The 20929-nt window shown below is 47.5% G+C and overlaps 1 protein-coding gene across 1 annotated transcript in view; it reads right to left on the bottom strand.

Moving 5' to 3' along the window:
• Window positions 1-1382: 1382 nt before the first annotated feature.
• LOC135054818 (zinc finger protein OZF-like) overlaps window positions 1383-20929 on the bottom strand; it is a 58325-nt gene continuing 38778 nt past the window's right edge. The window contains exon 7 of the mRNA XM_063958191.1: window positions 1383-2685. Within this exon, the coding sequence (XP_063814261.1) occupies window positions 1505-2685 (1181 nt within the window). The 3' untranslated portion in view covers window positions 1383-1504. The remainder of the gene's footprint in view (window positions 2686-20929) is intronic.

The raw sequence follows: 20929 nt of genomic DNA, 5'->3' as shown, positions 1-20929 counted from the left end.
TACAATGCAGAGGTTATTTTACGGACAATAATACTGCACTGGACTAGCTTACACAGCTATATAACAGTAGTTATAACAGTACACAGTAAGAACTGGATGTATATCACTGGGTAATTGTACTATAAAACCCTGACTAAATGCACTCTTTCTTAACTATCACTGACTAAAAAGGCAGGTAGAATACTTAAGTGTCATGTAAAGGCACAGCGCTGACAACCAGGCGGCTTTACATAGGAGGATTTGCCCAAGCATTCCCAGGAACAGTGAGCTGAGGAATAATGGCGCCGCAGACACTGACTGGGAGTAAGGAAAAGACAGATATACAGCTCCAGAGCGGGAACACTTGCGGGAAATGGCGGCCTGGGGCTGGGGCTTCAGGTCTAAGCCTTATCCCCCTTGCTGGCAAAACCACCGGGTACTGTGGGCGATATTAAAATCGGTTTTGAGAGAAAACCTAACCTGCGCCCATGCCCTGGTGATCTAGTGGGATCGCCTGTATCCACAGTGTCCACTGCCAGCGCGCACGGCCCGCCTCCCACTGCCCGTGCCGGATCGCGAGCGGGACCCACTTACCACCTCCCTAAGCGCGGCCACGCGATCCTGGAGAGCCCCAGCTGTGTGTGCCTAACGTGAAGTAAACCGGAGCCTCCGCTGTAGGTACCCGGCAACCTGGGCTCGGGAGTGTACAGCGCCGCTGGGGAGAGCTGGAGCCGCAGCAGAGAATGTCACAAGACATTTACCACCGCTGCTGCCCTGAAGTCTTCACTTTTTCTTCAGAAAAAAAGCCTTTATTAGGGCTGCATGGAGCAGCCCCTCTGTTAAGTGCCTGCTTACTGCAGCACCAACTAACAAAACTGAGCTCCTGTGCTGGGAGGCGGGGTGTTATAGGAGGCGGCGCTGTGCATTCTGGGAACAGTCAAAGCTTTGAGTCTGTTGGTGCCTTGGATCAAGATCCTACTCTACACCCCCATTGTCCAGACTTGTGGAGCCCACAGTGTACCCCGCCGCAGAAATATTTTTGTATTTCTGTAGAGGATTAAGGGGCCTATTTACTAAGCCTTGGAGGGAGATAAAGTCGCTGAAGATAAAGTACCAGCCAATCTAATTGTAAAGCGCAACGGAATATGCTGCGCTATATAAGAAACTGTTAATAAATAAATAATCAGCTCCTAACTGCCACGTCACAGGCTGTGTTTGAAAAATAACAGGAGCCGATTGGCTGGTACTTTATCTCCATCCAAGGCTTAGTAAATAGGCCCCTAAACCCTTTAGTCTGGGCTATCATGGAGTCTGAAAATGAAACTACGTTCTATCTGAACTCTTGGGTTTTTACATTTTTGTCAAATGACTTTAAAAAAAAAAGAAATGTGAGGAGAGATCAATTAGGAGAAATACTATGTTTAATGAGAATTTTTACATAGATAATATACTTTACAGTAGTAAAAAAAGTTCTCCTTTGTACATGTGTCTGAATAATGTTAATATTAACAAGATCTGACTTCTGTCATTTCCCTTTATCTGAATGTACAAATGACTTCTCACCTCTGTGAATTCTTTGATGCTTTACAAGATTGGATTTCTGCGTAAAAAATTTCCCACAATCAGGACATGGAAACGGCTTCTCGCCTGTGTGAGTTCTCTGATGTGTAACGAGAGAGGATTTCTCGGTAAAACTTTTTCCACACATACAGCATGAAAATGGTCTTTCACCTGTGTGAATTCTCTGATGTGAAACAAGGGCTGATTTGTCTCTAAAACATTTCCTGCACTCAGAACATGAAAATGGCTTCTCACCTGTGTGAGTTACTTGATGTGTAAGAAGACCCGATTTCTGTGTAAAACATTTCCCACACTCAGAACACGGAAATGGCTTTTCGCCTTTGTGAAAACTCTGATGTGTAACAAGAGACGATTTTTCTGTAAAACATTTCCCACACTCAGAGCATGAAAAAGGCTTCTCACCTGTGTGACTTCTCTGATGTGAAACAAGAGCAGATTTGTGTGTAAACCAATTCCTACACTCAGAACATGGAAATGGCTTCTCACCAGTGTGAAGTCTCTGATGTATAACTAAGGCTGATTTGTGGGTAAAAAATTTCCCACAATCAGTACAGGAAAATGGCTTCTCACCCGTGTGACGTCTCTGATGTTGAACAAGATGTGGCTTCTGTGTAAAACATTTCCCACACTCAGAACAGGGAAATGGCTTCTCACCTGTGTGAGTTCTCTGATGTTTTAAAAGATCTGATTTCTGTGTAAAACATTTTCCACAATCAGAGCATGGAAATGGTTTCTCACCCGTGTGACTTCTCTGATGCATGACCAGAGTTGATTTCTGTATAAAACATTTTCCACACTCAGAACATGGAAATGGCTTCCCTCCTGTTTTATCTGGCTTATGGGTAATGTGCTTAGTGTTCTGTGGAAAACAATTGGCATCTATTGAACAGGGAAGTATTGTATCTGCTGGAAGAGCTGTAATAGATGCAGCTTCTGAGCTTACAGAACATTCCTCATGATAAGTAGGATCAGATGACATATCCACACAGTGTAGTACTGATTGTATAATTGTGGAAATAGGGTTTTCTCTTGGAAAATCTCGGGTGATTCCGTTATCTTCTATTCCATAATCTGGAGATAAACTTAGATCTTGCTCTGATGTAATCCTGCTTCTGTATCCATATGCTGAGAATAAAATAATTACATGAAAACATTAATGTTTCTCCAGAACAAGATTAATTTTTCAATAAAGACTACACGGAAATGTCCATCAAATTAGAAAATTCAAAACATTTAATGGTAGAATGTATAACTCCTTTAAACTAAGCCAGAAGTTCTCAAACGCGGTACTCACGTCACAATAACGGTCAAGGTTTTAGGTTTATCCATGCTTAGCCACAGGTGACTTTATTAGCACCTCAGTCAGTTTGATGTAACCACCTGTGCTGAGCCATGGATATACCTAAAACCTGGACCGTTGGGTGCCTTGAGGACCGCGTTTGAGAAGGTCTGAACTAAGCTATAGTTAATGAAGCAGAAAAACACTGCTTTCAAGCATATAGAAAGATTCGCAATATCCATGGGACGTAGTGAAAGAAAAGCCATAAATGCAGCAGTGAATAATATTTACTGTGCTAGCGTAATATTTCCATTATGATTTGGGGTCCAATGTAATAGCCCACGATTTGCAGAGATAGTCATTAGATTTAAAGCGGCAATTAGTTCCAAGGTGAAAACAGGTTGGTTTTGCCTTTAAGCTAACTGCCGCTTTAAATCTCGAGAGAGCTGGGGTGCTGTGCAGTTTTTATCGATATTAATGATGAGGCTGAGATGTTGCCACGTAATAAATACTGCATTTTGAAGTGGTGGGTAAAAAAGGCTGCTTTATGGTATACCTGCCTAGGGGCCTTATTCAGGTTTGTTAGCAAACCAAGAATGTTAGCAATTGGGCAAAACCATGTGCACTGCAGGGGAGGCAGCTATAACATGTGCAGAGAGAGTTAGATGTAGGTGGGGTATGTTCAAACTGAAATCTAAATTGCAGTGTAGAAATTAAGCAGCCAGTATTTACCCTGCACAGAAACAATACAGCCCACCAAAATCTAAATCTCTCTGCACATGTCACATCTGCCCCAGCTGCAATACAACATGGTTCTGCCCAATTGCTAACTTTTTTCGTTTGCTAAAAACCTGAATAACCCCCCAGATGCAGTGCACTCTGACGGTGGTGATGGCTGCATGGAGATATCAACTAATGGCCTGTAACTGGTGTGGTATAATAGATCTACAGAAATTAGATAGACAGTCAGTAGGTGAACCACATATGGTAGACATGCAATACGTCAACTGGTACAAAGGTCAACAGTAAAAAGGTCAACTGTGTCTAAGGTCAACAGATACAAAAGTTCAACAGGATTAAAAGGTCGGAATGGTAATGGTCAAGACAAAAAAAGACGACAAATTTTTAAATAGTTTTTGCCAAAATTTGTCCATTTCAGTCTGTGACCACGATTATGGCAAAGGTAGACCTTCACACGCCACACTTCGGGCAACGTGTATTGCTAAGCTCGCCACAGGTTACTATTCCCAATCGTAGTCCATGTGGATGGTAATTGAAGCAAAAGTTGAAAGAATTTAAAATAGATTCTGTGTCAACCATTTGTGTGTCGACCACTGTCACATCAACCCTTTGAACCTCTCAACTTTTTACTCATCAACCTATTGATTGTCCATCCATCTATACATTGAAGCCTTCTTGTAACACAGAGGCATTGTCTGGTGGAAACTTTGTGGAGTATACTCCAGGACTCTCCTAACTTGTACACACTTTGCCCCTGAGCTGTGGTAGCATCTCTTATATGTTCCTGTCACGATCCTGACTGTAGTTTTCATATTTGGTGACTTACCTCTACCATCTCTATCCTGGATCCTGCATCTTTCTACTCACTTGGATAAACAGCTTGCCAATACCATGAGTTTCCTGAGTCCTGAGTTCTCTACCTGGAAGGTAATAGTTAACGAGCTCCACCTGTGGTGATCTTCTGTGTGAGTCTGAATTCAGCAATATGAAGTTTAGGCCTAAAAGCCAGCATCATCTGTTTGCAAGAAGTTCAGGCTTCAGTGTTCTCTCGGCCTGCTAGGCCTCACTCCACTTCACAGCCTAGTCTAGAGTACTCACATGACAGTAACTGTTCACCTGACCCAGAGCTGTCCAATCCTGTGCCAGCCTGAGACTCTCTGAATCACCTGATACTGCTCACCAATCACCAAGGACCAGGAAGTATAAGTCTGAAGACTGGAGTTGGAAACTCTGCCAGTTCCTCGTGTCACACACAGCTCTGTGTGAGCTTTAAAGCTGAGCTCCCTAAAGGTAACCCATGTACTTCAGTTCCTGTAAAAACTCTGTTCCTTTGCTACCCAGTTTGGATTACATTTGTGTTACCATTGATATCCAGTATTTCTACAGTTCATCTTAAAGGCACAGTCACAGTATTCCACAGTCTCAACTTAAAGGCACAGTTGCAGTGTTTCATCTTAAAGGCACAGTCACAGTATTCCACAGTCTCAACTTAAACGCACAGTTGCAGTGTTTCATGTTAAAGTCACAGTCGCAGTATTCCACAGTCTCAACTTAAAACCACAGCTGCAGTACTCTACCGTCACAGCCGCAGGGTTCTTCAGCCTGGTCCTAAAGTTACAGCCACAGTCATCGTTCTACTTTCAGTTGCGTTTCCAGTTATATCCGGTACCAGCCCGCATTACAGTTGCATCCCAGTCTCACCGGTAACCAGCCCGGTTATCAGTCTCACCAGTAACCAGTCCATCTTACTATCTTGCCAGTAACCTTGAGTACATAAGCACCTACTCCTGTGACACTATGGGGGTCATTCCGAGTTGTTCGCTCGTTGCCGATTTTCGCAACGGAGCGATTAATACGAAAATGCTCATGGTACGCAGTGCGCATGTGCTAAGTATTTTAGCTCAAAACTTAGTAGATTTACTCACGGCAGAACGAAGAATTTCCATCGTTGAAGTGATCGTAGTGTGACTGACAGGAAGTGTGTGTTTCTGGGCGGATACTCAGGGTTTTCACGGCGTTTGCGGACAAACGCAGGCATGCCAGAGAAAAACGTGGGAGTGGCTGGCCGAACGCAGGGCGTGTTTGTGACGTCAAACCAGGAACGAAACTGACTGAACTGATCGCTAATCGTGAGTAGGTCCGAAGCTACTCAGAAACTGCTAAGAATTATTTATTCGCAATTCTGCTAATCTTTCGTTCGCAATTCTGCTAAGCGAAGATACACTCCCAGAGGGCAGCGGCGTAGCGTGTGCAATGCTGCTAAAAGCAGCTAGCGAGCGAACAACTCGGAATCACCCCCTATATCCAATACAGTCTCACCTAAACATTCTTCATCCTGCTATCAAAGTCCCTGGTGATCCAGTGGTCAGGATACGGCTTCCTCTGCCGAGGCCCGGGTTCGATCCCCGGTCAGGGATTGCTCCTTCTTCTCACTGATTCCTACAGACCAGCCTAATATTCACATAGTCCTCCAGTTGCCCGCACAGACTTCACTAACACCGGGTTCACAAAAACCACAGTCATGACAGTTCCAAACTTAAATGTTCAATAAGAAATATCAAAAGGAGTAAGCTCTTTAAATAATCATGATTTTAGGACATTCCCCAACATATATGGAACAATGTATTTCTAGGGTCGTCACATGTGGCAAGGAAGATAGAAATATTCTGTGCAGTACCATATGAATGTTGCACCACCAGAATCAGGGCCATCTTTTCCATCAGGCTTAATAGGCAGTTGTCCAAGGTCCCCAGTAGTCTAAGAGTTCTGGACTGAAAGCTTTCCAGGGGTACCAGATTTTTGAAAATCGCCCATGGGGAACCGGAGATAACTGACTTCAAAGCAGCAGTCCCAGTCCAAGCCCATTAATTGCTCTTTCCGACCATATACCTCTGGTTCTGTCTGACCAAGAGTTTTTCTGAGGGTACACGCCACAATCTGGGACTCTCCCCTCTCGATGGACACTGGTATCTTGTCTCTACCATGTCCAAGACCGGAGATATTAGCCTTCCAGTACCTACTGAAAGGTGGGACGCTCTAGTTTTATCTAATTGAAAGCTAAGAAATCTACCCCCAGGAATTGGAGATATCCGTGGTCAATTAAGCTAACCTCTGACCAGAAAATGATGAATACTAAGCCCACTATCCACCCTTCCCCCGCATATTAAACACTGTCTACTACCCTGGAAGTCATGTACCAGGGCCCCTCCATTCAGCCCAATGTCCCCTTCTTCTACAGTTTAGTGTTCTCCCTTCTGCCCCATCTCCCACCATCTGTGCAGTTATGGAGTAATTAGCTGAAATCACTGCTCCAGGTCCTACACGCTGAGTGGAATCTAGAACACCTCCTACCGCCCGCGGGACATCACAGCTGTCAATGATAGCACCCCCACCCCTACGTCTGGAGGATGGGTAGGGGTCCCAGTGCATTGCTTTGCCCAGGGGCCTACACAGCTGTTAAGATGATCCTGACCAGAATATAAGCTTGGACTCTGCCACCTTACTACTGACGAGACACTGGGTTCTCAGCAATTATCTATTAATCTCATCACCATATGTGCTCTGCCTTCATTCTCCATACTCTCCAATGTTCTATTCCACATATAAGGTTTTTACTACCTACAGTCCTACACAGTTTAATAAAGCATTTAACATTCCATCTCTTAATATGTAAGACTTGAATACACCGAACGGGTAACCAGTGCTTGGGATCCCACCGGTCACCATACCGATGCTGTGATCCCGGGGATTATAATGCCAGTGGGGGAAGAGCACAATGAAGCCCCTTGCGGGTTCGGTGGTGAGCACAGATGTTCGATATTGTTAAAAAATTGAACCTTGGAATCAAGTCTAAAAGCTATTTCTACAAAATGCCCAATCTTAAGAACTGAAACCAGGGAGGAATGCTTTTTGTAGTAGTCTCCTGCAGAAACACAAAATCACCTTTTGAAGTCACAAATAGTTTTATTATCAGTTTACTGTAGTTCACTAATTAGAATTTTGTAAAACTTCCCCCCCCCCCGCATCCCTCGATACTATCCAATAGGGTTTGCTCTTGGTAGGTCGGAACTTTAGCACCGTACTTAGCTCACCCTGGGGGTAAGGCAGTCACTAGGATCTTTTTTCCCCATCTGCAAGTACTAATTAATTGATTAGATGATTACATGATACATGGAGAGCATTAAGCAGCACAACCTGAGATTACACCTTTTACATGCTTCCCCACATATCCTACTGAGGCATAGATAGAAGTGTTCCTGGATTGCAGTCACACTATATGTCACTTAACTGATGTTGACATAATTACAAATGTATGGTCAGACTGCTCAGTAACGATGGTATTTCTTTGTGGCGGTTAAATGGAACCCTTCTCAAAATGCGCTGATACGGATGACTGTTGTGGAGCCCGGTGTAATATTAATGGGCAGCGTGGCTTTCTACGGGCAGACACACAAACCACTGCAATAGCCCTAGTGATTACTGCATTAGCGTCAGGCTTCTGCGGCTCCTTAATATACAAACCAAAAAAACCAAACACCTGCTAAACAGCGCCTCTAAAATCTAAAATAATGTGATTAAATTGACCTGATCAAATGCGCTACCGTATAAACACAGTGTGTGCGCTTATCAAGGGAAACGGCGAGGAGCAGGGAAGAGATGAAACCAGAGAACTGACGTGTGTAACTGACGTGTGTGTGTATATATATATATATATATATATATATATATATATATATATATATAAAGTCCAAAGTAGGCAGCACTCCCAAATGTAAATCAAACACGGTGTTGGTGCCTTCCGTAGGGGCCCCCAGCGTGGGGTACTCCAAGTTGCAGTATACCAGCGGCGGCACTCAATACACGACAGACACAGGTATGTGCTTTTCAACGTTTCGAGGCGTTTATTACCTCGTCATCAGCATACAAAACACAAGTACAAACGTACATTTAAAGACCCGCACCTCACCACGTGACTACGGCTAGCCCCGGAGGCTGGACGACAGCGCCCACCAGTGACGCCATCAACCCCTCCCCCGTTGCCATGACAATCGTAAAAAACACCATAAACAGTGGTGCCCATGTGGATTAAGCTACGTGGGCAAAACAGATAGAACCCTGCGGGAACGCATGGCGATGCATAGATTATCCATCAGAAATGCACTGAAAAAGGGGCATAGTGATCAGCATGTATCCAGACACTTTGTGAAGGCTGGACACAACTTATCAACCCTTAGATATATGATCATTGATCACATTCCGCCCAGAAGTAGAGGTGGAGACAGATCATTAGCTTTATTGCGGTGTGAATCCAGGTGGATACATAGACTACACACTCTATCACCCAAAGGACTTAATGAGAGCTTAGGTCTTCATTGTTTCCTGTAAACTAGCTTTCCGCAATTATTTTAGGAACTCGATATATACCTTTTTTGTCTGGAACTCGTATACCATATCATTAACAAAGCATATGTATAGATAATATGAATTAGAAAATGTATCTGGGTTTCATAATTTAGGCATTGCTTACTGCTATTTTTTGTCCACTCTTGTGTCTGCAGCAAGATAAAACACAACTGTTGTCAGCAACTTGTGCAATTTGATGTTATATTTTTTCTTTATGGCTATATATTGCGCTGTTGACTGTAATCCGATGATGTCATTTTTATGCACCACTGTTTATGGTGTTTTTTACGATTGTCATGGCAACGGGGGAGGGGTTGATGGCATCACTGGTGGGCGCTGTCGTCCAGCCTCCGGGGCTAGCCGTAGTCACGTGGTGAGGTGTGGGTCTTTAAATGTAAGTTTGTACTTGTGTTTTGTATCCTGATGACGAGGTAATAAACGCCTCGAAACGTTGAAAAGCACATACCTGTGTCTGTTGTGTATTGACTGAGTGCCGCCGCTGGTATACTATATATATATATATATATATATATATATATATATATAATAAGAATTTACTCACCGGTAATTCTATTTCTCGTAGTCCGTAGTGGATGCTGGGTACTCCGTAAGGACCATGGGGAATAGCGGGCTCCACAGGAGACTGGGCACTCTAAAAGACAGATTAGGTACTATCTGGTGTGCACTGGCTCCTCCCTCTATGCCCCTCCTCCAGACCTCAGTTAGGGAAACTGTGCCCGGAAGAGCTGACATTACTAGGAAAGGATTTGGAATCCAGGGTAAGACTCATACCAGCCACACCAATCACACCGTACAACTTGTGATAACCATACCCAGTTAACAGTATGAAACAATAATGAGCCTCATTAACAGATGGCTCATAACAAAACCCTTTAGTTACGCAATAACTATTTACATGTATTGCAGAAAGTCCGCACTTGGGACGGGCTCCCAGCATCCACTACGGACTACGAGAAATAGAATTACCGGTGAGTAAATTCTTATTTTCTCTGACGTCCTAGTGGATGCTGGGTACTCCGTAAGGACCATGGGGATTATACCAAAGCTCCCAAACGGGCGGGAGAGTGCGGATGACTCTGCAGCACCGAATGAGCAAACTCAAACCTCAGCCAGGGTATCAAACTTGTAGAATTTTGCAAATGTGTTTGAACCCGACCAAGTAGCAGCTCGGCAAAGTTGTAAAGCCGAGACCCCTCAGGCAGCCGCCCAAGAAGAGCCCACTTTCCTCGTGGAATGGGCTTTTACAGATTTAGGATGCGGCAGTCCAGCCGCAGAATGTGCAAGTTGAATCGTGCTACAGATCCAGCGAGCAATAGTCTGCTTTGAAGCAGGAGCACCCAGCTTGTTGGGTGCATACAGGATAAATAGTGAGTCAGTTTTCCTGACTCTAGCCGTCCTGGAAACATAGATTTTCAGGGCCCTGACTACATCAAGTAACTTGGAGAAATTGGGGACGAGTCCTCAATTCCACCCTATCCATATGGAAAATCAGATAAGGGCTTTTACATGACAAAGCCGCCAATTCTGATACACGCCTGGCCGAAGCCAAGGCCAGCAGCATGACCACTTTCCACGTGAGATATTTTAGCTCCACGGTTTTAAGTGGCTCAAACCAATGCGACTTTAGGAAATCCAACACCACGTTGAGATCCCAAGGTGCCAATGGAGGCACAAAGGGAGGCTGAATATGCAGCACTCCCTTAATAAAAGTCTGAACTTCAGGCAGTGAAGCCAGTTCTTTTTGGAAGAAAATCAACAGAGCCGAAATCTGGACCTTAATGGAACCCAATTTGAGGCCCATAGTCACCCCTGACTGTAGGAAGTGCAGAAATCGACCCAGCTGAAATTCCTCCGTTGGGGCCTTCCTGGCCTCACACCAAGCAGCATATTTCCGCCATATGCGGTGATAATGTTTTGCGGTCACATCCTTCCTAGCTTTAATCAGAGTAGGAATGACTTCCTCCGGAATGCCCTTTTCCTTTAGGATCCGGTGTTCAACCGCCATGCCATCAAACGCAGCCGCGGTAAGTCTTGGAACAGACAGGGCCCCTGCAGTAGCAGGTCCTGTCTGAGCGGCAGAGGCCATGGGTCCTCTGAGATCATTTCTTGAAGTTCTGGGTACCAAGCTCTTCTTGGCCAATCCGGAACAATGAGTATAGTTCTTACTCCTCTCCCTCTTATTATCCTCAGTACCTTGGGTGTTATGATTCCAGCACTCTGGTCTGGGGAGATCTTATAGCAAGGACCTGAGCACTGGAACGTAATGCTGGGAAAGGGAGCGGGAACGGAAATAGCCCCTGGCGCCCTAACTCCGTTGTCTCGCCCGTGCTGTCAGAAATCTCATGCGAGACTATGGTTGCTTGAGCCCATGGCAGCCGCGTTTGAAGGGCGGATTACGTCTGCCCAACTCCGATGCCCCCTCAGATCTTAATGGGAGACAAAGAGAAATCCGAGACAGGGTGATAACAAGGGGCCCTCTTACTAAACAACAAAGCCAGGGGCTACAAACTAACCTAAAACTAGAATATGTGCGGAAAACCGCCAGGGAAAAGGACAACCAAAATAGCCACTTGTCCACTCTCCTACCCGGCACCGCCGAGTTCCGGAGAGGACTTGTGGAAGCGGAAAACCTCCGCAAATGCTCCGAAACAGAATACAGAATGAAGCGTGCTGGGGCGCAGCACGCGGCAGAGCCGCAACTCACGAAAACCACCTGAGATCCTCTGGCGACTGTTGCGGGTAATAGAGGACCAGAAGACTCCTTGGGATGAAATGACAACTCCCAGATTCAGGAACTCTGAATACAGGAATGACCGGACACAGCAGGACTGGAACAGACGTTCAGCAAACCTAAGCAGCATGCAGGAAGCTATTACCGGCGTCTGTGTGAAGCACTGAGAAGGTATTTAGCGGGGAGTCCTCCAATCAGATGTTCAGAGCCTGATTAGCATAAATGCGGGCCAGAAGACAAGTGTGTGTGTGTAACTTGATTGACCCTGCAACGGGGAGCGTGATCCGCCCGTGGCGTCCCCGTTGCTAGGGTCCAGGCGGCTCAGCGCGCTCGGCGTCCCAGCGTTGCTAGGGAGCCGGCGGCTAGCATGCTCGGCGTCCCTAGTTGCTAGGCGCCGGGCCACGAGGACATCGCGGACCACGGCGCCTATAATTGGGTATGAGAGGACGAGGAGGGAACACATAAACCGACTGGTACACCCACGGTGTCACTAGAGCGTCCACAGCTACCGCCTGAGGGTCCCTTGACCCGGCGCAATATCTTTTTAGCTTTTGTTGAGGCGGGACGCCATCATGTCCACCTGTGGCCGTTCCCAACGGTTCACAATCAGCTGGAAGACTTCTGGAAGAAGTCCCCACTCTCCCGGGTGGAGGTCGTGCCTGCTGAGGAAGTCTGCTTCCCAGTTGTCCACTCCCGGAATGAACACTGCTGACAGTGCTATCACGTGATTCTCCGCCCATCGAAGAATCCTTGTGGCTTCTGCCATTGCCACCCTGCTTCTTGTGCCGCCCTGGCGGGTTACATGGGCGACCGCTGTGATGTTGTCTGACTGAATCAGAACCGGTTAGTTTTGAAGCAGGGGTTCTGCTTGACTCAGGGCGTTGTAAATGGCCCTTAGTTCCAGAATATTTATGTGTAGGGAAGTTTCCTGACTCGACCATTGTCCTTGGAAGTTTCTTCCCTGGGTGACTGCCCCCCAACCTTGGAGGCTTGCATCCGTGGTCACCAGGACCCAGTCCTGTATGCCGAATCTGCGGCCTTCGAGCAGATGAGTACTCTGCAGCCACCACAACAGAGACACCCTGGCCCTCGGGGACAGGGTGATTAACCGATGCATCTGGGGATGCGATCCGGACCACTTGTCCAACAGATCCCACTGGAAGATCCTTGCATGGAATCTGCCGAAGGGAATTGCTTCGTGAGAAGCTACCATCTTTCCCAGGACTCGCGTGCAGTGATGCACCGACACCTGCTTTGGTTTCAGGAGGTCCCTGACCAGAGATGATAATTCCTGGGCCTTCTCCTCCGGGAGAAATATCTTCTTCTGTTCTGTGTCCAGAATCATGCCCAAGAACAGCAGACGCGTCGCAGGAATCAGCTGCGACTTTGGGATATTCAGAATCCAGCCGTGCTGATGCAGCACTTCCTGAGATAGTGCTACGCTGACTAGCAACTGCTCTTTGGACCTCGCCTTTATAAGGAGATCGTCCAAGTACGGAATAATCATGACTCCCTTCTTTCGGAGGAGCATCATCATTTCGGCCATTACCTTAGTAAATACCCGCAGTGCCGTGGACAGACCAAACGGCAACGTCTGGAATTGGTAATGACATTCCTTGATGTCCAATGACACCATAAAATCCATCTTGAACTTGAACTTTTTTATATAAATGTTCAAGGATTTTAAATTTAGAATGGGTCTCACCAAACAGTCTGGTTTCGGTACCACAAACATTGTGGAATAGTAACCCCGTCCCTGTTGAAGGAGGGGTACCTTGAGTATCACCTGCTGAAGATACAGCTTGTGATTTGCCGCCAGTACTACCTCCCTTTCTCCAAGAGCAGCAGGCAAGGCAGATTTGAGGTAATGACGAGGGGGAGTCGCCTCGAACTCCAGCTTGTATCCCTGTGATACTACTTGCCGAACCCAGGGATCCACCTGTGAGCGAGCCCACTGGTCGCTGAAGTTACAGAGACACGCCCCCACCGCACCTGGCTCCGCCTGTGGAGCACCAGCGTCATGCGGTGGACTTAGAGGAAGCGGGGGAAGATTTTTGATCCTGGGAACTGGCTGTCTGGTGCAGCTTTTTCCCTCTTCCCTTGCCTCTGGTCAGAAAGGAAGCGCCTTTGACCCGCTTGCTTTTCTGAGGCCGAAAGGACTGTACCTGATAATACGGTGCTTTCTTAGGCTGTGAGGGAATCAGAGGTAAAAATGTCGACTTCCCAGCTGTTGCTGTGGATACGAGGTCCGAGAGACCATCCCCAAACAATTCCTCACCCTTAGAAGGCAGAACCTCCATGTGCTTTTAGAATCCGCATCACCTGTCCACTGCCGGGTCCATAATACCCTCCTGGCAGAAATGGACATTGCATTAATTCTGGATGCCAGCCGGCAAATATCCCTCTGTGCATCTCTCATATATAAGACAACGTCTTTAATATGCTCTATGGTTACCCTGTCGAGGGTATCAATATTATCTGACAGGGTATCGGACCACGCTGCAGCAGTACTACACCTCCATGCTGAGGCAATTGCGGGTCTCAGTATAGTACCTGAGTGTGTATATACAGACTTTAGGATAGCCTCCTGCTTTCTATCAGCAGGCTCCTTCAAGGCGGCCGTGTCCTGAGACGGCAGTGCCACCTTTTTTGACAAGCTTGTGAGCGCCTTATCCACCCTAGGGGATATCTCCCAACGTGACCTGTCCTCTGTCGGGAAAGGGTACGCCATCAGTAACTTTTTAGAAATTACCAGTTTCTTATCGGGGGAAGTCCACGCTTCTTCACACACTTCATTCAACTCATCTGATGGGGGAACAAAACACTGGCTGCTTTTTCTCCCCAAACATAATACCCTTTTTGGTGGTACTTGGGTTAGTGTCAGAAATGTGTAACACATTTTTCATTGTCGTAATCATGCAACGGATGCCCCTAGTGGATTGTGTATATGTCTCATCGTCGTCGACACTGGAGTCAGACTCCGTGTCGACAAAATGTGTCTGCCATCTGAGGTAGCGGGCGTTTCTGAGCCCCTGATGGCCTTTGAGACGCCTGGGCAGGCGCGGGCTGAGAAGCCGGCTGTCCCACGGCTGTTACGTCTTTTATGTAAGGAGTTGACACTGTCGGTTAATACCTTCCACATATCCACCCACTCTGGTGTCGACCACGCAGGGGGTGACATCACATTTATCGGCACCTGCTCAGCCTCCACATAAGCCTCCTCATCAAACATGTCGACACAGCCGTACCGACACACCGCACACACACAGGGAATGCTCTGACTGAGGACAGGACCCCACAAAGTCCTTTGGGGAGACAGAGAGAGAGTATGCCAGCACACACCACAGCGCTATTTAATCAGGGATTTACACTAACAGAAAGTGATTTATCCCTATAGCTGCTTTTTTATATACAGTTTTGCGCCTAAATTTAGTGCCCCCCCTCTCTTTTTAACCCTTTGAGCCTAGAAACTGCAGGGGAGAGCCTGGGGAGCTGTCTTCCAGCTGCACTGTGAAGAGAAAATGGCGCCAGTGTGCTGAGGGAGATAGCCCCTCCCCTTTTTCGGTGGACTTCTCCCGCTCTTATAATATTATTATGGCAGGGGATTTTTACACATATATAGCTTATTAGGCTATATTATGTGTTGTTTGCCAAAGTTAAGGTACTCTAATTGCAGCCCCCCCCTCCCCTCCAGCGCCCTGCACCCATCAGAGACCGGAGTATGTGGTGTTCATAGGGAGCAATGGTGCACAGCTGCAGTGCTGTGCGCTACCTTGATGAAGACCGAAGTCTTCAGCCGCCGATTTCCAGGATGCTCTTCTTGCTTCTGGCTCTATAAGGGGGACGGCGGCGCGGCTCCGGGACCAGACGACCGAGGCTGGGCCTGTGTTCGATCCCTCTGGAGCTAATGGTGTCCACTAGCCTAAGAAGCCCAAGCTAGCTGCAAGCAGGTAGGTTCGCTTCTTCTCCCCTTAGTCCCTCGTAGCAGTGAGTCTGTTGCCAGCAGATCTCACTGAAAATAAAAAACCTAACAAATACTTTCTTTTCTAGGTGCTCAGGAGAGCCCCTAGTGTGCAACCAGCTCGGGCCGGGCACAGATTCTAACTGAGGTCTGGAGGAGGGGCATAGAGGGAGGAGCCAGTGCACACCAGATAGTACCTAATCTTTCTTTTAGAGTGCCCAGTCTCCTGCGGAGCCCGCTATTCCCCATGGTCCTTACGGAGTACCCAGCAACCACTAGGACGTCAGAGAAATATATATATATATATATATATATATCATGCCCAGCAGCGGCGGCACTCACGGGGCCCCGAAACGTTGGATTGTAAGTGATGAATTAAAAGCACTTTATGCACCTTATTGACTGAAACCAGACCCGTGAGTGCCGCCGCTGCTGGGCATGATATATCTAAAGGATTATTCCGGAGGGCACCTGGGCAAAGAATTTCTATTGGAGTGAGTGCCGATTCAATTGTGCATGTATATATATATATATATATATATATATATATATATATATAACTTCCGAACAGTTGGTTTTGGCTTTTTGCTTGTTTTCGGTCGGGAACCCTTCTATAAAAATAAGAATTTACTCACCGGTAATTCTATTTCTCGTAGTCCGTAAGGACCATGGGGAATAGATGGGCTCCGCAGGAGACTGGGCACTCTAAGAAAGATTTAGGACTACCTGGTGTGCACTGGCTCCTCCACCTATGACCCTCCTCCAAGCCTCAGTTAGGACACTGTGCCCGGAAGTGCTGACACAATAAGGAAGGATTTTGAATCCCGGGTAAGACTCATACCAGCCACACCAATCACATCGTATAACTCGTGATAGGAACCCCGGTTAACAGTATGATAACAATGGAGCCTCTGAACAGATGGCTCGCCATAACAACCCGATTTTTGTAACAATAACTATGTACAAGTATTGCAGACAATCCGCACTTGGGATGGGCGCCCAGCATCCACTACGGACTACGAGAAATAGAATTACCGGTGAGTAAATTCTTATTTTCTCTAACGTCCTAGTGGATGCTGGGTACTCCGTAAGGACCATGGGGATAATACCAAAGCTCCCAAGCGGGCGGGAGAGTGCGGATGACTCTGCAGCACCGAATGAGAGAACTCAAGGTCCTCCTCAGCCAGGGTATCAAATTTGTAGAATTTAGCAAACGTGTTTGCCCCTGACCAAGTAGCAGCTCGGCAAAGTTGTAAAGCCGAGACCCCTCGGGCAGCCGCCCAAGAAGAGCCCACCTTCCTTGTGGAATGGGCTTTCACATTTTTAGGCTGCGGTAGTCCCACCGCAGAATGCGCCAGCTGAATAGTGCTACAAATCCAGCACGCGATAGACTGCTTAGAAGCAGGTGCACCCAGCTTATTGGGTGCATATAGATTACAAACAGCGAGTCAGTTTTCCTGACTCCAGCCGTCCTGGAAACATAAATTTTCAGGGCCCTGACTACGTCCAGAAACTTGGAATCCTCCAAGTCCCTAGTAGCCGCAGGCACCACAATAGATTGGTTCAAGTGAAAAGCTGATACCACCTTCGGGAGAAACTGAGGACGAGTCCTCAACTCTGCCCTATCCATATGGAAAATCAGATAGGGGCTTTTACAGGACAAAGCCGCCAATTCTGACACCCGTCTGGCTGAAGCCAGAGCCAACAACATAACCACTTTCCACGTGAGATATTTTAAATCCACAGTCTTAAGTGGCTCAAACCAATGTGATTTTAGAAATTCCAAGACCACATTGAGATCCCAAGGTGCCACTGGGGGCACAAAAGGAGGCTGAATATGCAGGACTCCCTTGACAAAAGTCTGAACTTCAGGCAGTGAAGCCAGTTCTTTCTGGAAGAAAATCGACAGGGCCGAAATCTGGACCTTAATGGACCCCAATTTGATGCCCAAAGTCACACCTGCTTGCAGGAAATGTAAGAAACGACCCAGTTGAAATTCCTCCGTTGGGGCCTTCTTGGCCTCACACCAAGCAACATATTTCCGCCAAATGCGGTGATAATGCTTTGCGGTGACATCCTTCCTGGCTTTGATCAGGGTAGGGATGACTTCCTCCGGAATACCTTTTTCCTTTAGGATCCGGCGTTCAACCGCCATGCCGTCAAACGCAGCCGCGGTAAGTCTTGGAACAGACAGGGTCCCTGCTGCAGCAGGTCTTGTCTGAGCGGCAGAGGCCAATGGTCCTCTGCAAGCATCTCTTGAAGTTCCGGGTACCAGGTTCTTCTTGGCCAATCCGGAGCCACGAGAATAGTTCTCACTCCTCGCCTTCTTATTATTCTCAGTACCTTGGTTATGAGAGGCAGAGGAGGAAACACATAAACCGACTGGTGCACCCACGGTGTCACTAGAGCGTCCACAGCGATCGCCTGAGGGTCCCTTGACCTGGCGCAATACCTTTTTAGCTTTTTGTTTAGGCGGGACGCCATCATGTCCACCTGTGGTTTTTCCCAACGGTTGACCAGCATTCGGAAAACTTCTGGATGAAGTCCCCATTCTCCCGGGTGGAGGTCGTGCCTGCTGAGGAAGTCTGCTTCCCAGTTGTCCACTCCCGGAATGAATACTGCTGTCAGTGCTAACACATGATTCTCTGCCCATCGGAGAATCCTTGTGGCTTCTGCCATTGCCCTCCTGCTTCTTGTGCCGCCCTGTCTGTTTACATGGGCGACCGCCGTGATGTTGTCTGACTGGATCAGCACCGGCCGGTTCTGAAGCAGGGGTCTTGCTTGACTTAGGGCATTGTAAATGGCCCTTAGCTCCAGAATATTTATGTGAAGCGAAATCTCCTGATTTAAACACAGTCCTTGGAAATTTCTTCCCTGAGTGACTGCCCCCCAGCCCCGAAGGCTGGCGTCCGTGGTCACCAGGACCCAGTCCTGTATTCCGAATCTGCGGCCCTCTAGTAGATGAGCCTTCTGCAGCCACCACAGCAGCGACACCCTGGTTCTTGCCGATAGGGTTATCCGCTGTTTCATCTGGAGATGGGACCCGGACCATTTGTCCAACAGGTCCCACTGGAAGGTCCTTGCGTGGAACCTTCCGAATGGAATTGCCTCGTACGAAGCTACCATCTTTCCCAGGACTCGTGTGCATTGATGTACCGACACCTGTCCCGGTTTTAGGATGTCTCTGACTAGAGATGACAACTCCTCGGCTTTTTCCATTGGAAGAAACACTCTTTTCTGGTCTGTGTCCAGAATCATTCCCAGGAACAGAAGACGTGTCGTCGGGACCAGCTGTGACTTTGGAATATTGAGAATCCAGCCGTGCTGTTGAAGCACTTCCCGAGAAAGTGCTACCCCTACTAACAACTGTTCCTTGGACCTCACCTTTATCAGGAGATCGTCCAAGTACGGGATAATTGAAACTCCTTTCTTGCGAAGGAGAATCATCATTTCGGCCATTACCTTGGTAAAGACCCTCGGTGCCGTGGATAACCCAAACGGCAGCGTCTGGAACTGATAGTGACAGTCCTGTACCACAAATCTGAGGTACTCCTGGTGAGGAGGGTAAATGGGGACATGTAGGTATGCATCCTTGATGTCCAGGGAGACCATGTAGTCCCCCTCCTCCAGGCTCGCAATAACCGCCCTGAGCGATTCCATCTTGAACTTGAACTTTTTGATATAAGTGTTCAAGGATTTTAAATTTAAGATGGGCCTAACCGAACCGTCCGGTTTCGGTACCACAAACATTGTGGAATAGTAACCCTTTCCTTGTTGAAGGAGGGGTACCTTGACAATCACTTGCTGTGAATACAGTTTTTGGATAGCCACCAACACTGCCTCCCTGGCAGAGGGAGTTGCCGGTAAGGCAGATTTTAGGAATCGGCGGGGGGGAGACGTCTCGAATTCCAGCCTGTACCCCTGAAGTATTACTTGAAGGACCCAGGGATCCACCTGTGAGAGAGCCCACTGTGTGCTGAAATTTCTGAGACGGGCCCCCACCGTACCCGGGTCCGCCTGAGCAGCCTCAGCGTCATGCTGTGGACTTACCGGACGCAGGGGAGGACTTCTGCTCTTGGGAACTAGCTGTGTGTTGCAGCTTTTTTCCTATACCTTTGCCTCTCGGCAGAAAGGATGAGCCTCTAGCCCTCTTGTTTTTCCGGGGCCGAAAGGACTGTACCTGATAATACGGTGCTTTCTTTTGCTGTGGGGCAGCCTGTGGCAAAAAGGTCGATTTTCCAGCAGTAGCTGTGGACACAAGGTCCGAAAGACCATCCCCAAACAGTTCCACCCCCTTATAGGGCAAAACCTCCATGTGCCGCTTTGAGTCGGCATCGCCAGCCCATTGCCGTGTCCATAACCCCCTTCTGGCGGCAATGGACATGGCGCTTATTCTTGATGCCAGCCGGCAAATATCCCTCTGTGCATCACGCATGTATAAGACTGCATCTTTTATATGCTCAATCATCAGCAAAATATTGTCCCTATCCATGGTATCAATATTATCCGACAGGGAATCTGACCACGCAGCAGCAGCACTGCACATCCAAGCTGATGCAATCGCTGGTCGCAATATAATGCCCGTGTGTGTGTAAATAGCTTTTAGGGTAGCTTCCTGCTTTCTATCAGCAGGTTCCTTCAGGGTGGCTGTATCCGGAGACGGTAGTGCCACCTTCTTTGATAAGCGTGTCAGCGCCTTATCTACCCTAGGGGGTGTTTCCCAACGTGACCTATCCTCTGACGGGAAAGGGTACGCTGCCAATAACCGTTTTGAAATTATCAATTTCTTATCGGGGGAAGTCCACGCTTCCTCACACACCTCATTTAATTCCTCAGATGCAGGAAAAACTACAGGTAGTTTTTTCTCACCAAACATAATACCCTTTTTTGTGGTACCTGGGGTATTATCAGAAATGTGTAAAACATTTCTCATTGCCTCAATCATGTAACGGGTGGACCTATTGGAGGGTACACTAGTCTCATCATCGTCGACACTGGAGTCGGTATCCGTGTCGACGTCTGTATCTGTCACCTGAGGTAGCGGGCGTTTTAAGGCCCCTGATGACATTGGAGACGCTGGAACAGGCACAAGCTGTGTAGCCGGCTGTCTTATGTCGTCAAACCTTTTGTGTAAGGAGTTGACACTTTCACGCAATTCCTTCCATAAGTCCAACCACACAGGTGTCGACCCCTCAGGGGGTGACATCACATTCACAAGCATTTGCTCCGCCTC

This window comes from Pseudophryne corroboree, chromosome 3 (genome assembly GCF_028390025.1).
Source record: "Pseudophryne corroboree isolate aPseCor3 chromosome 3, aPseCor3.hap2, whole genome shotgun sequence".
NCBI lineage: Eukaryota > Metazoa > Chordata > Amphibia > Anura > Myobatrachidae > Pseudophryne > Pseudophryne corroboree.
Note: the sequence above shows the minus strand (reverse complement) of the source record. Positions and strands in the feature narration are given on the sequence as shown.